We start from the raw sequence: 14,893 nt of genomic DNA, 5'->3' as shown, positions 1-14,893 counted from the left end.
TGCTGGAGCCCTGGCTTCACCTGCAGAGAGTAAGCAATGAATGTCTCCCTGAACCAGAAGGGATCTCGGGAATCACCATATCCCAACCCCTTCATTTTACAGATAAGGAAATTGAAATCCGGAGCACAGAAGTGACTTGCCTGGACCATAAATCAGGTCAAGCTAGGGTAAGTACCAGTTCCCTGACCCCCCTAGTTCTGAGCTCTTTCCATGATACCTCACTAGCGCAAGGTGTTGAAAAGCAGTGCCGTGGGATTTCCTGGGATAATGCATTATCCGCGTTGCTGAGCATTACAGAAGATAATTAAGGAGGGCACTTGTACGGATGAGCACTGGGTGTTGTATGTAAGGGATGAATCACTAAATTCTACACCTGAAACTAATATTGCACTGTATATTAACTCACCGGAATTTAAATAAAAACTTGGACAGGAAAAAAAAAAAAAAGAAGTAAATCCTGAGTCCATTTAGGGAAGTGTCTTCTTGAGAAGAAAATAAAAAACACACCAGCGTTCTCCGGCCCTTCCCAACTCCGGCTGCCCTGGGACAGGTGCTGTGGGCTGGCCTGTGAGCGAGGGACCAAGAGGAGGTGGGGAGAAAGGGAGGATGGAAGGCCCATGATTTCCCTCCGTGTCCACTGGCCTGTCTGGGCTGCTGCCCTTGGGGTCAGACCCACTCAGCCCCGGCTCTCAGTCTCCAGTGGCAGCAACTACAATTCCAACACCAGCCCCCCCCGCCAATGAAGCCTTCCTGAGAGAAAGCAAGAGAGATGCCGCAGCTCCATGGACTGGAACTGACTGGGGCAGCTCTAATAGGCCAGAGATGTGGCTGTGTGGGGAAGAAATCCATATGTCTTCCATCAGTAGTCATAGCATTGCCTGGGGCGCCAAGATGTAGATTCCAAACTGTGCTTGACATTCTGGAGGTGTCTCACAAGGAAGAACTACCAGAAACAGCTCACCGTGGCTGCACTTCCAGTCACCCGGGGAAAGACTAGGCTTCCACTAGGCTTCCACACTGAGATACTACCTCTAAATACAGTGGGGGATGAGAAAAGAGAAAGCACTGGGGCGCCTGGCTGGCTTAGCAGAGTGTGTGACTCTTGATCTCAGGGTTGTGGGTTTGAGCCCCACATTGGGCATAGAGATTACTTTAAAAAAGAGTGAAGGCATATGAAATGGGTAAAACTGAGCCTTGTTGAAACATTCAGTACCTCTTTGCTTCAGAGCAAAGTTGTTCATTCATTCATTCTTTTATTTATTCGTTTGTTCGTATGACATTTATTATACGTTGTATACCTGTATGCCAGGCACTGTGAAGAAAATGAGGAAACGCCAAAGGAAACCACCTCAGGATGATGCAGAGTGACAGGGGCCCATTAATTCTGATTGGAAACTGACTGAAGGTTGTCCCTCCATCTATTCATTCATTCACTCTCCAAATACTTGCTGAGCATCTGTCTGCTCTGTGCGAGACCCTGTTGTAGGTTCTAGGGATGCAGCATCGGATGGACTAGACCAAATCCCTGCTCCAAGGGAGCTTACCTTCTCATGGGAAGATGAGAGATGGCCAATAAACACAGAAACGTGTCAAGTTATGTCAGAAGCTATGAAGGAAAGTAAAGCAGGCAAGGTGCCAGGCATCAGGGGATGGAGCCTGTGACTTCCTCATACTGTGAGGTCGCAAAGAGGGATTCCCCAGACTCCAGGTCAGGGACAGGAGCCCTCTACTTTGCCTGCTGGAACATGCAGGATTGAGCCAGCAAATTCTATCCCCGAGTAACAATTAAAAACACACTGAAGAAAGCATCTACATATGGAGGGCTTCTGGCGGAGGCTCCACAATGCCAGAGGCTGGTGGGAATACTTCATCGTCCTCTTTTGTTTACCATAGCCATCAACAGGGTAATAAAACCAGTCTAATTCATGCACTGTGCTGGAAGTACCTTATAAAAAGTGACCTCAAAGCACTTGGCAAAATGAAGTGCTGGTTACATAAACAGCAAGTAATAATAAAGTTCATCTCTGGGTCAGGGAAGCAAGGGTAAACCTCCCTGGCACCATTGTTTTAATCATTCTCATTAATCTGAACAGGCAAGATCATGTATCGCCTCATTTCCTCCAGAGCAATAAAGTGTTAAGAGGTTCATTCTGATCAAATGTCGGAGGGTCCACAGCAATCACAAAAGTGTAAATGAATTTAAATGAGGCTAATGGAGAGTTCCTCTCACGCTCCTTGCTACTCCAGAAAAAAAGAAGTTAAATACAGTTAGGACGTAGCCATTGCTAAAATGATTATCACGGGGGGAGAAGGAGGAAACAGATGTGTTCTGAGTGTCAACTACATGCTCGTGTAGATAATGTGCTAAGTGCTGTATATTTAATCTTTTAAAGGCCACTGAGAGTCAAGTGTCACGATTGTTTGTTAGAAAAACTGGGATCAGAGAGGTTAAGCCACCTGCATAAAGTTACACAGCCTGTATGTGGCAGAATGTAACCCACATTTCTCTAACTCCAAAGTTAACAGCAATCAGGTGCACACATCCAAGCGGGGAACACAAATGTGTGCCACAAGCTGTTAGAAGACAAATGGGGGCAGTAGGGTTGCTGTGAACTGGAAAACATCTCATTCACCCAAACACGAACAAATGCAATGTGTGCTGAAACACTTTGCAGGAACGTAAAACACAAGCAGAGGATGCAATTCAATTTGTTTACTTCAGGGGTCACCCCAGATGAGCTGCAAAATGATCTGATGGAAAAATCCCTTTGATAGGAGACAAAAGACCAAAGGTATGGCCCCTTCTCCCCTACTCATGAGCTGTGGGAACTTGAATAAGTTTTTAATCTCTCTGTTGCTGCCCTTGGCTTGTTTATAAAAAGGAAATCTCTCTGTCCAAAGGCAGAAGGCTAAATCTGGTGACCGTTCAGATGCTTCTTGTATTTAAGATCTAAGAAAATCATTGCTGGAAAACTATGGGCATGAAAATCACCAGGTACCACCAAATTCCTGAAGGGGCCACAAAAGAATTTAGTTCTTCTCCACAAAGGTTAGCTTGGTGAAGGTTAGTTTGGCGATTACCAAGAGGTCAGCTTAACTTCCTGCCACATTCACTCAGACACACACACATACGCACCAGCCCCTCCCCCCCCAGAGACACAGCAGGAACAAACACACACAGGACAGTATGTCATGACCCAGGTGGCCACTGACCTTCCAAATACTGGGTTCAGTTGTTTGGGGATGTATTTGTCCCGGTCTTTGATTTCTGTTTGGCCAAGCTTGACCACAATGTAGGGATCCGCTTTGCCATCCGAATCAGCAGGGCTGAGATTAAATGCCTGGAGAGAAAGAAAATTCTGTTGGTCCAGTGGTTCCCAACATTGGCTGCACACTCAGATCACCTGGGATTTTTAAAAAATATGGATGCCTGAGTTCTATCCCCAGATTCTAATTTAATTGACCCTGAGCTTTGGGACTTTTAGAAACTCCCTAGATGATTCCAGTGTGCATCCAAGGTTAAGAACCACTGCTTTAGCCTCTCCATTTTGCTGCTGAAAGAAAAGTTATTGGCTTTTCTCAAGTTGAACTTTCTCTGGAGCCATCTCCCCAGTGGAAAGCAATGCTTGGCACAGAGTAATGAGCATTATGCTGGACACGAGCCAGAAGGTATGACTTTGAGTTCTAGTCCTATTTCTTGTATGATCTTGGGCAGGCCCCTCTCCAAGATCTATCTGTAAAATCATGGGGAGGGGGACGTGAAGGCCCATCCCACAACTGATGGGCTCTGAATCCATGACTCCGTCAGGCCTGCATTTAGCACGGGCCAGCTGAGTAGTGGTCTGTTTCTCAGAGTGAGGTCTGCTTCTAGACAATCTGGGCCTTAACCCATCCCAAGGAAACGCTTTCTAAGCGAAGGCCCAGATAGGGGGCTGGTGAGAAACTCTGTAGAAATGAGAGCTGAGTGAGAAACGATCCCATTTTTAGGACTCTGTCCTACAGATGGAATACATAAGCACACAAAGCTCTGTTTTCAAGGATGCTCATCAGAGCATTGTTTTCTAGCCAGATTTGTAAATAACCTGTATGTTAATTACTTAGGGAGAAATCCAATATAGAGAAATCCAAAATACCCTTTCCCCATTTGCTCTCATCACATCACCCAGTTTTAATTCCTCACGTAGCAGTTACCTCTGACATTCATCTCATTTATCTGCTCCTCTGTTTATTTTTGTCCTTTCTTAATCCCCCCCCCCCCCGGCTAGTGTGTGATCTCCATCAGAGCAAGGGTGCCGTCTATCTTGTTCATTACATTATCTCTAGGACCTAGAGCAGGGTCTTAATATTTGTTGAACGAATGAATAAATGGGAACTACATTAATTCAAGAAAACACTACGTGTCTACTACAAAGAAGAGGAACACCTATATGTACTGATCTGGAAAATGACCAAGTTATACCATATAAGAGAAAAAGAGATCAATATGTAATGCATGAAGCAAGAGTCTATTAAATAAGTACTTAGATGTAGCTGTAGACAAGTGTAAATACAGTTGACTCTTGAAAACATGGGTTTGAACTGTGCAGGCCCACTTACATGTGGGTTTTTTTCAATAAATACGGTACAGTACTGTAAATGTATTTTCTCTTATGATTTTCTTAATAATATTTTTCTGGTCTCTAGCTTACTTTACTGTAAGAATACAGCGTATAATACATAGACTACACAAAATATGTGTTAATCAACTGGCTATGTTATCAGTAAGCTTCAGGTCAAGAGTAGCCTTATTAGTAGTTAAGTTTGTGGGGAGTCAAAAGTTATATGTGGATTTTCAACTGAGAGGGGGGTGAGCACCCCTCACCCCCACATTGTTCAACTATAGATATGGATGTGTTTACATAGTCATAAGAAAAGTGAGTTATTTCCAGGGATAGAATTGCAGAGGTGGGGAGATTTGATTTCTTTCTTGGAGCAACTTTTAAGTAGTAGTTTTTTTTACATTTTTGGATATTTTATTAAATTAAAAGATTTTTTTAAAGATGTTATTTATTTATTTGACAGAGAGAGAGAGAGAGAGAGCAGAAGCAGGTGGAGCGGCAGGCAGAGGGAGAGGGAGAAGCAGGCTCCCTGCTTAGCTGGGAGCCCGTCTCGGGGCTCGATCCCAGCACCCCAGGATCATGACCCGAGCCGAAGGCAAATGCTTAACCAACTGAGCCACCCAAGTGCCCCTGTAAGATTTTTAAATTAACGTATTATTTATATTTTCCCTAAGTATTAAAGAATAATTCATCTTTGTTTTATGCCTCATTTATGTTTCTAAAAAAGGATATAGGCAATTTGAAGAAGGAAGTTAGAATAAAATAAGCCTACTGCAATCAAATAGGATTATGAAAATCAACTCCAAGGGCAGGATATGAAAACAAATACATGAACCATAAAGGTTCAGCAGAGATTTGCTTTGATTGAACATCAAATGTGGCCCCAAGCTTCCGGGCAATCAGGTCAAAAAGTTTCATAATTAAAGTGTAGTGCTCTCAACCAAGAAACAGACTCTTAAGTACAGAGAACAAATAGGTGATCACCAGAGGAGGAGGGTGGGGGATGGGGAAATAAGTGATGGGGATTAAGGAGGGTACCTGTCGTGATGAGCACCCGTGATGTATGGAAGTACTGAATCCCTATGATGTACAACTGAAACAATATTACAATGTATGGTAACTAACAGGAATTTAAATAAAAACTTAAAAAAGGGAAAAAAAAGTGTAGTGCTCTCATTATCAGAAAGTAGGAAGCCTAGAGCAGAAAAGATACTTTTCTTGGAAATATATTTGAAATGAAATTTCTGACCGCGACAATGCAGAGCCCGAGCCTGGGGGAGGATTTCACAGGGATAGCTGTTCTGCTTTGCCCTGGTTTTGCTCTCTTGCCTGTGAGTTTCCTGCTCCAGGCCTATTTGGTCTTCTTTCCAGCTATCAGGCAACCACAGAGAGCAAATGAAGCTACCCAGAGCAGTCTTACATGCCTGCGAAGTATTTTCCCTGAGTGAAAAGCCAGCAAATGTGCACATTACCAACCAAACTTCATACCCCCCGTTATGGACTGCAGTGTGTGCTCTCAACATTCTGTGTCCAAGCCCTAACCCTTGATGTGACTATATTTGGAGACAGGGTCTTTAGGGAGCTAATTAAGGTTCAATGAGGTCATAAGGGTGGTGCCCTAATCCAAAAGGACTGGTGGCCTTATAAGAAGAGGAAGAGACACCAGGTCTCCCTCTCCCTGGCTCTCTCTCTTTCTCACTCTCCTGCTTGAACTCTCATTATGTGTATGTGTGTGTGCGCGCACGTGCTTACATGCTTACAGAGGAAAGGCCATGTGAGGACACAGTAAGAAGGTAGCCACTGACAAGCCATGAAGAGAGGCCTTACCAGAAACCAATTCTGCTGGCAACTTGATCATGGACTTCCAGCCTCCAGAATGGTGAGAAATAAATGTCTGTCATTTACCTCACCACCGTCTGTGGTACTGGGTTATGGCAGCCTGAGCAGATTAAGACAATCCCTCAGAGTAAACAAGAACGGCTTACCGCAACAACGTACACCCTGATCAGGACTTTGACGGGGTGGTTGGGTGGAACGCCTTGCTGGATTCTCAGCTGCCCACTGTCCTCGATGCTGGAATCCTTGGGGCTCTTGTAAATGCAGAAGGAGCCCTGGAACAGTAAAGCATGACCCAGTGAAACGAGATGGTCATGTGTCCCACCAAAGCCCTAGAGGGCATAGTGCTGGGAAAATGAGTGGAGTCTGGGACCCAGCAGGACCTGGGCTGGCGCTACCCTTGTGTCTGGGGGTCCTCAGGCAGTCCACGTAAACTGCTTGTGTCTGAGGTGCTTCTCGGTATGTCAGTGAATCGGTGTTGGTACAATAACAGCCTCCTCATAGGGCTGTTCGGTGAGGAATGTGGATAGGAGCATCAGATGGGATACTGAGGACCTTCAACACACAGGGAGCTGAGCTGGTGCTTTCCCCCACTAGGTCCTTCGAGGCTTACTGCAGTATTCCTATTTTCCGATGCTGCCAATGAGTCCCATGGAGGTCAAGTCCAAGATCACGAAGCGAGTTAGTACTACAATATCAGAGAGGGGCCAACTGCAGTCTCTGCGCTATTTCCAGCACACGGCCCTGCACCAAATGGCCCAGCGCACAGCAGGTCATAGTAAATGCCAACCACTTCTTTGTGATACTGACACCGAGAGTCTGCCAGGATGAACAGTTAGTGTTTGATTAATCATCCAATGAGTACATCTGCATAGATCATCTATTTGGTAGGTCAGGGGTGGGAGAAGCAAAATAAAATTCAGTGATCCTTTTAGGTAACAACTCTGTCTCCTTATATCCCATCAGACTGAGTTCCGACTCACTTCATTGACCACAAGCCAAATATTTCAAAAGACCAGGGCTAGACCTTGTGGGGTTCTAGAGAAGCTCTTGCATAAAGACTAGGGAATTTTCTTACACACATCCCGCACCACAATCTCATTAACAGAATTGAGTCACATCAGTCATTTACAGACAGGAGAGCCAAATAAAAGGGTTAACTTTGGAACTTGCCTTAAACTTCCCTATGACTCGGTCCCCATCCAGGCCATGGTCATCCTCCGTAGACTTGCCTCTGAAGAGCTCAAAGGTTTTCACCCAGTCTTCAAAATGGTTGAATTCACTCTCGAGATCACCCTCATATATCTTTAGGGAGAAGGGAGAAGAGAGTGCTCAGAGGAAGTAAGGCCCAGGATTGATTTAATGAGAAATGCCAAGATTCTCCAAAACTAGCCTTGATATATGCCCATTCGAAAAATCTAAGAGGCCACAGTTCATTTATTTCTAGCAAAAAAAGGAATATGATTGACGCAGCATTCCTAGAACTAGCTACCACTCTGAAACTTATAAAATCTTTTGGCTAAACTTTGAAGTTCCAAGAAGTATAGCTAAACCAAAATTTTTTTAAAATATATAATATATTATGATAAATATGATAAAGCTTTTTATAGCAAATTGATATCATCTGGTTATTGTATCTAGACTATAATATTTTGAGGACATTCAAATCAATAAATGTCCATTAAGCATCTAATTCTTAACACATATGAAATAATGGAATATTTTTTATCATCATGCATATAGATATGAATTTTCTAAGTGTGAAGTTACATATATATATGTACTTTAGAAATGCAAAATTGAATTGAGTTTTAGGTTTGGTAATATAATTAAATCACTTATGCAAATTTCCTATCAAAATTACTTATCTAAATTTCTTACATGTAATTTTCATACTCCTAATTTTCATATCCATAAATATGCCTCTAGCTAATAGCCTCTGACTAATGTTAAGATTGGTCTGATGGAGCTGACTTTAGTGAGAGTTAAAACTCCTGCTGTTTGGGGGCATCTGGATGGCTAAGTTAGTTAAGCAGCCAACTCTTGATTTTGGTTCAGGTCATGATCTCAGGGTCCTGGGATGGAGCCCTGCTTTGGGCTTCATGCTCAGTGGGGAGTTTGCTTGAAGATTCTCTTTCCCTCTGCCCCTCCCCCCAACTCATGCTCGCTCTCTCTCTCTCTCAAATAAATAAATTAATTAATCTTTTAAAAAAAACTCCTGCTATTTTGATCATATTTTGAGCATGATGATGTCAAGCTCTGAGAGGTGAGCCAAGGGGAACTCATCCACTGCAAGTTACCTTGCTGGATCCAGGCTAACCAATGTAAGTTATGCCCCTTCTCAATATGAGCACACAGAAAATAGAAAATTCGCAAGCTCCATTGTCTTGCTTGCATGCTTGTTAAGGTTCATTTCTCTGCATCAGTGATTATAATGAAGACAAAGTAAGTTAGTTCAGACAAAGGCATTACTAGGGTTGACTGAAACACTACCAGAACCCCCATCTGGAGCTTCCCACCCCTGGTGAAGATGGCCGTGTCCACACACCTGCAAGACAGCCAGGTTGGGGATTTCGTCTTCTTTGGGTTTCTTCTTGAGCATCTTGTCCTTCTTCTTCTTTGGCCCATTTTCTATATTTACGACCACCTTGTCTGGTTTTGCCTCTGTGGATATTTAGTGGAAATTGTTAGACTTCTCAGTGCTAATGAGATGAGAAGAAACAGAGTCAAGCTCCCTCTTTCCCTTTGTTCCTGCAGGTGTCAGGACTTTTGTTTTCAAAAAGAAATAGTAACATGTCACTGCAGAGTTGCTACATACGGCCTAAAGTCTGTGTGTTGCAGGATGGGAGGTGACACCACTCACGGAGCAATGCAGTGACAACAGATCCCCAGGGCCAGGCAATGTTCTGGCCTGTCCTGGTGTAGGTAAGAATTCATTAAATTAGGCCCAGAGATGGAAGGAAGGAAGGAAGGATGTTGCCCAGTCATCCAACTGGCTAAGAAGTTGGTAACTTTTTATCATCATGCACATAGACATGAATTTTCTAAGTGTGAAGTTACATGTACTTAGAAAATTGAATTTTCTAAGTGTGAAGTTACATATACTTAGAAAATATATTTCCTCTCAGATCTGCTTAGGGACTTGAGATTCATCTAGTTCAGCAACCTGAGGCTCAGCTATGTTAAGGGTCTTGCACCAAGTCACAAATGTCATTAGAGAGATTACTCAGGAATTTTCCAGGAGCAGTGTCTAGGAAAACACCATCTGGAACAGACCTCTAGCTCTGCTCTTTTCCAGCGTATAAATTTGAGCTAGCTACTCAGTCTCTTTGTACCTCTGTTTTACCATCTGCAAAGTGAAGATGCTGTGGCTAATGTCACGAGGCTGGTCTTGGGATTAAATCTGCCAATTAGGAGTGGTTGAGGAACTGAGTGAGCCTGGTTCTGGTTCTCCTACTTCTCTCAGTGTCACCTGAAAAAGCACCACCACTTGCTATCACTGTTAATTTTAGGTCAAGACCTACCGATGGCCTGAATCGAGTTTGTGGTCATTTCAAATCCCTGCCCTCTTTCATTTGAAATTCTGCCAAACCAGATCTACCGGATCCTTAACTGAATTGGGAACCTAAAACCCGGGTCACCTCTATTAAAGTTCACCACGCTGAATCTGGCCCATCATGCCAGCTTCCTCCTGCTTTTGCTTTGCTGTTTCTACACCAAGACAGGAGCCAGCACTGAACTGGGTTCAGGAGACCTGAGATCTGGTCCCAGTCCAGCTCAAATCAGCTACATTTTTAGAGTGTTGTCATGTTCATGCGCTTGTTCCTCACATGGGAAATGAGGGAGTGGAGCACGAGCATGCCTCCCACTGCTTCCTTTTAGTATTATCTAACCCCAATGGCCAGATTCCATGCTCAAATAACTTACCTGCATTGCCTCTTTTCTCCTTGGGATTGCTCTCCTTTTCCTTTGAGAAAAGAGGGAGATTAGATTATTGACCCTACCATGACTCATTTATGAGTCCTGATGGCTCAACAGTTCCAATTCCATCATCTCAGCCTTCTGCATTCTTGGAGACGCCATTTTAAAAGACTATGCAAACTGTGTCCAAGAAGCCCCCAAGCGAAGCTTCGCTGATAGACCAGGACCCTCCTGCAGCAAGATACCTGTCCCTACAGAAGAGGCGCCCATGTGTCCGAAAAAAGCACCAGCAAGCAGCAGACTTCCCTGCCCTGTGTGCACAGCCCCCTCTCGGCTACTACCTCTCTCCCCTCTTTTCCCACCTCCCTGGAGCATCACCCAGTTGGCACCATGAGTTCTATCTGCTGGCACGCCAGGCTGTTGGGTCTTTGGGTTGGTCCCAGGGGTTGGGGAGGTTAGCAGGGTAAGGAAAAAGGGCTGAGCCCTCCCTGGGATTGGTAGTGCCCACTGCAACAACAGGAGGGAGTTTGGAGGCAGGGGCCACCGTTTGGCTTGTTTATTTAACTATATATCAATACTCACGGGTAGCCCTAGATGAAGAAACTATGGTCTTAACAAACGGAAGAATCAGAAGAGTTTCTATGCAACTGAATGTGATAACATAGGACTAATTTTCCTTTCCTTGTTTACTTAAGGATGAGACGTTTTACCAAATTCAGCCCCTGAGATTTTGCCTGAATCTCTTGACCCACTTTCCAGTGGTTCTCCAGTTTTGTAACGCAATATCTTTCTTGTTCCATATACACAAAGCTCTGCTCTGGCAACCTGTTCATTATTTGCATTTGCTGAGGCTAACTCCTCTGCCTTTACATTGGTAGCTTCCCATACGAACTTAGAATCCTGCTGGAGACCTGGGGCCCTTTGATCTGGCTATCTCCAGGTGCACCTGAAGCCCCTATTGCTATACCCATCTATCCAGAGACCCCCTTTCTCATGGCTGGACCTTTCAGAGTCTGACAGGGGCTAGATCTCTAGATGCTATGCCGGACTGAACATCCTTCCAGCATTTACAACAGAGCCTGTGTCCTAGGGTCAGCTCCAGCCAGAGGGTGAGGATTTTGCAATTCTGGATGCTTCCAGGCTTTGACCCTTTCTGTAGTTAAAAGAACTGCACCTGAGTGGGGCCTAACCTATAGTAGAATCTAGAAGGGGATAATATGGGTTTGCAGGGGTGTGGGAGGGTGTTGTGGAGGGCGCTGTGTTTTCTTATCCAATCCCTTGACTGTCACAGCCAGGAGACACTCTACCTTCTGTGCTTTCTTCAGGGAGGCATAATATTTGGACCACCAGTCAATGACATTTTCAGCAGATTCATCCGCTATGGTCCTCTTTCTCCTCTTGGTCGACCTTCGAGAAAGTTTCCTGGCATCCTGGCAAGGGATGAGGGATGGATTATTAGGGAGGCCTCATGGATCTGCCTGCTGGTGGCTGACTGGTTTCCTGAGGAAGGGAACACACAGGTCCCCTTGGAAGCAGATGAGGGTGTGAGCACCTTTTGAGGCTGTAGCTCTCTGTAACATCTCCATAAATGATACTTTAATCATCCACCCATGCACTCACTCATTTATTCAGCGAACATTTACTATTACTTAAACACACAGATGTGAGATATGGTGCCTGACACTGGGGATGAAAGGGGAATGAGAAACAATCCCCGCATCAGGGAAGCTTCATTCAGTAGAGGAGACAGGCAGGCGGCATGATACGGTGTGCTATGGCAGAAAGGCATTAGTTGGGGCGCCTGGGTGGCTCAGTCATTAAGTGTCTGCCTTCGTCTCAGGTCATGATCCCAGGGTCCTGGGATCGAGCCCCGCATCGGGCTCGTGCTCTGCAGGAAGGCTGCTTCTCCCTCTCCCACTCCCCTGCTTGTGTTCCCTCTCTCCCTGTCTCTCTCTCTGTCAAATAAATAAATAAAATCTTTAAAAAAAAAAAAAAAGAAAGGCATTAGTTGACAAGCAATTAATATAAGTTTTGTGATTCTCAGTTTCCTCTGCTGGGGACAATCATACCTGCCTACTTCACTGTTGGGAGGATTAAGCGATGTAATGTAGACAATTTCCTGTTAGCGTCATTTCTGATGTGAATGGGTCCAAATCAATGACACCAGCAACCATATGCAGGAGGAGACGGAGGGACAGGAGAGGCGGTGATGCATGAATAGGAGAGAGGAGGCATTTTGGGAGAGGACAGTGGTCCCATGACAGACTCATCATGTACTCATCATCTGTCTGCTCTCAGACATCTCTGGAGTAGCTGTGATGTGCCAGGTACTCTATCAAGAGCAGGGGATACTGATATCTTTAAGAAAATCATCTGTGACCTGGTGGGGCCCACAATTTTATGGTGGCAATGCACACTTAAGCCGGAATTCTAACAGGAAGTGGCAGGTGCACTGCTGGTAGGATGCAGAGAAGCCCTTGGGGGCCAAGGAGGGTCATACCGAGCATTGATACAATAGGAACAGCCTGAGCAAATATCCATTAATCTGTCCTACTCTGCTTTTTATTTCAGCCTTTACCATGAGCTGGGCAGGCAACCCCTCTGGACTTTTTAAAAACTGGCTGCTGCTTCATCAGTTGACACAGCAGCATTGTGCACGCAAATTTATGACTTAGAAAGATTCATCACATTCATGTTTTATGGTTCTTTGTGTACTTATCCCTCTTGCCTTCCAGAATCTCAGCTAAGCATTTTGCTTTAGACTCCAGAGAATACGTCTTTTTTTTTTTTTTTCTTACTTGTCCTTGTACGAAGTAGGTTCTAAATATTTGTGGAATGGGTCTAGATACAGAAACTATTGTTTTTCCAAGCTAATTAATTTAGAAGAGTTTCTGTTCAATTAAATATGACTGTCACAGTTGGCTAGCACTTGAATTTCATATACATTGGCTTATCTGTGAAGTGGCTATCAGTATGTTCATTCTACAAATGAGGAAACTGATGCTCAGAAACGTGAAGTTGCTTGCTCACAGTCACACAGCTAATAGGTGGGAGGATTAGTATCTAGAGCCTCTAAAGCAAAGCTTTGTAAATATGAAAAGGGGTTACATTCTGACCTTAGCTTTACCATCTTTGGGTGGCTCCTGGGCTGCCGATTTGGGTTCAGGCTCAAGCATAGGAGATGAGTCAGGGATATCAACCACGCTGCTTGGTTGAATCTGGGCAGAGTCGGGTACCACTGTGGGAGGCGGCTCAATATCCACATAGATGTGATCTGTTGGAAGCTCCTGTGAGAAGCCAAGGGATCCAGAGGGCTCAGTGGCTACTGACAAATCTGAAAGAGCTAAAATTGGAAGTATATCAGGTCAACCGGGTTGCAAAGCAGGGTGGTCATTTCAGAGATCCAGTACTGAGAGTCAGACAGATCTGGATTCAAATATGGCAAGTTCTTATATCTCTGACCCTCATTTTCCTTATTTACAAAATGATGGTGAAAAAACCCATCTCACTGGGGGATAATCAGGATTCAATAAATGCTTGTACTTATTATTGACCCTTCAGAGCTATTTTAAATAACTGTGGTCATAAGGAAAGTGCATATCAAGGTTTAGGGCACAGGTCCTCTGTGTGGGTTTTCTTTTCCCAGTCCCAGTTAACTCAGGGAAACTTTGGAGGCTCCAGAGGTCTGTGAGCTCCCAACTGCAGGCTAGACTCTGGACACGTGATTACATGTGCTCATCAGGGAGCAGGGGTAGGTTCCTGGACTTTGTGAGATTTTTAACTGGATTGTTGATCCAGTGAAAAGATCGTAACACTGTCCTTTCTTGCCAACGGTCCTCTTCTCTCCATTTTGTGCTGTAGAATCCAGTACTCAGAAACATTTCCCAGTTGGGAGCCTCCGGAGTTTCTGTTCCCCAGCTGCTGATTTTTCAACAGAAAATTCAACTCCATAAACACTTGATAGGCATCTACTCTGTGCTGGGCACAGAGATGGAGAGATCAGTGGGTCAGAATAGAAAGCTCAGAAATAGACTAGGGATATATGGCTACTTGATTTATGAAAAAGCTGACAGCACAAAACAATGGGGCAAGTAGACCCTTTTTTGGGGGAAAATGATGTACTCTACGGAGAAAAATGTAGCAAGCTCCCTATCTTAAACCATATACAAACACAGAGAACTGCAGATCTAAATGTGAAACTTAAAAACATAACACTAATAGAAGAAAATATAAAACAACATTTTTGTCACCAACAATTGAGAAAGCGTTTTCAAACAAAATTCTGAAAGAACAAGCCATAAAGTTTAAAATTCAGATGGATATGATTACATTAAAATGAAGAATTTCTCTTCAAAGATGGGGATCACAGGCAGGTTAGCTTAGCAGTTATCAGAGTAGGAGAAGATATGATCTACAGGATATAAACATCTAGAATATACCAAAAAGAAAATTTAAAAAAACACATAAAACTTGGGCAAGGGATGTGGGCAAATCACAGGAGGGAAATCAAGGTGGCGCAAGCATGTAAAGAGATGTGT

The 14,893-nt window shown here is 44.1% G+C and overlaps 1 protein-coding gene across 1 annotated transcript in view; it reads right to left on the bottom strand.

The window, feature by feature from the left end:
• Window positions 1-14,893, bottom strand: part of FER1L6 (fer-1 like family member 6) — a 144,035-nt gene that overhangs the window by 26,280 nt on the left and 102,862 nt on the right. The window contains exons 26-32 of the mRNA XM_081816510.1: window positions 13,472-13,698; window positions 11,663-11,785; window positions 10,362-10,401; window positions 8,983-9,098; window positions 7,608-7,739; window positions 6,584-6,709; window positions 3,214-3,341 (exon numbers count right to left, since the gene is read on the bottom strand). Coding sequence (XP_081672636.1) covers window positions 3,214-3,341; window positions 6,584-6,709; window positions 7,608-7,739; window positions 8,983-9,098; window positions 10,362-10,401; window positions 11,663-11,785; window positions 13,472-13,698 — 892 coding nt within the window. The remainder of the gene's footprint in view (window positions 1-3,213; window positions 3,342-6,583; window positions 6,710-7,607; window positions 7,740-8,982; window positions 9,099-10,361; window positions 10,402-11,662; window positions 11,786-13,471; window positions 13,699-14,893) is intronic.

Source organism: Leptonychotes weddellii, chromosome 4, assembly GCF_054177405.1.
Source record: "Leptonychotes weddellii isolate Sample4059 chromosome 4, ASM5417740v2, whole genome shotgun sequence".
Classification (NCBI taxonomy): domain Eukaryota; kingdom Metazoa; phylum Chordata; class Mammalia; order Carnivora; family Phocidae; genus Leptonychotes; species Leptonychotes weddellii.
Note: the sequence above shows the minus strand (reverse complement) of the source record. Positions and strands in the feature narration are given on the sequence as shown.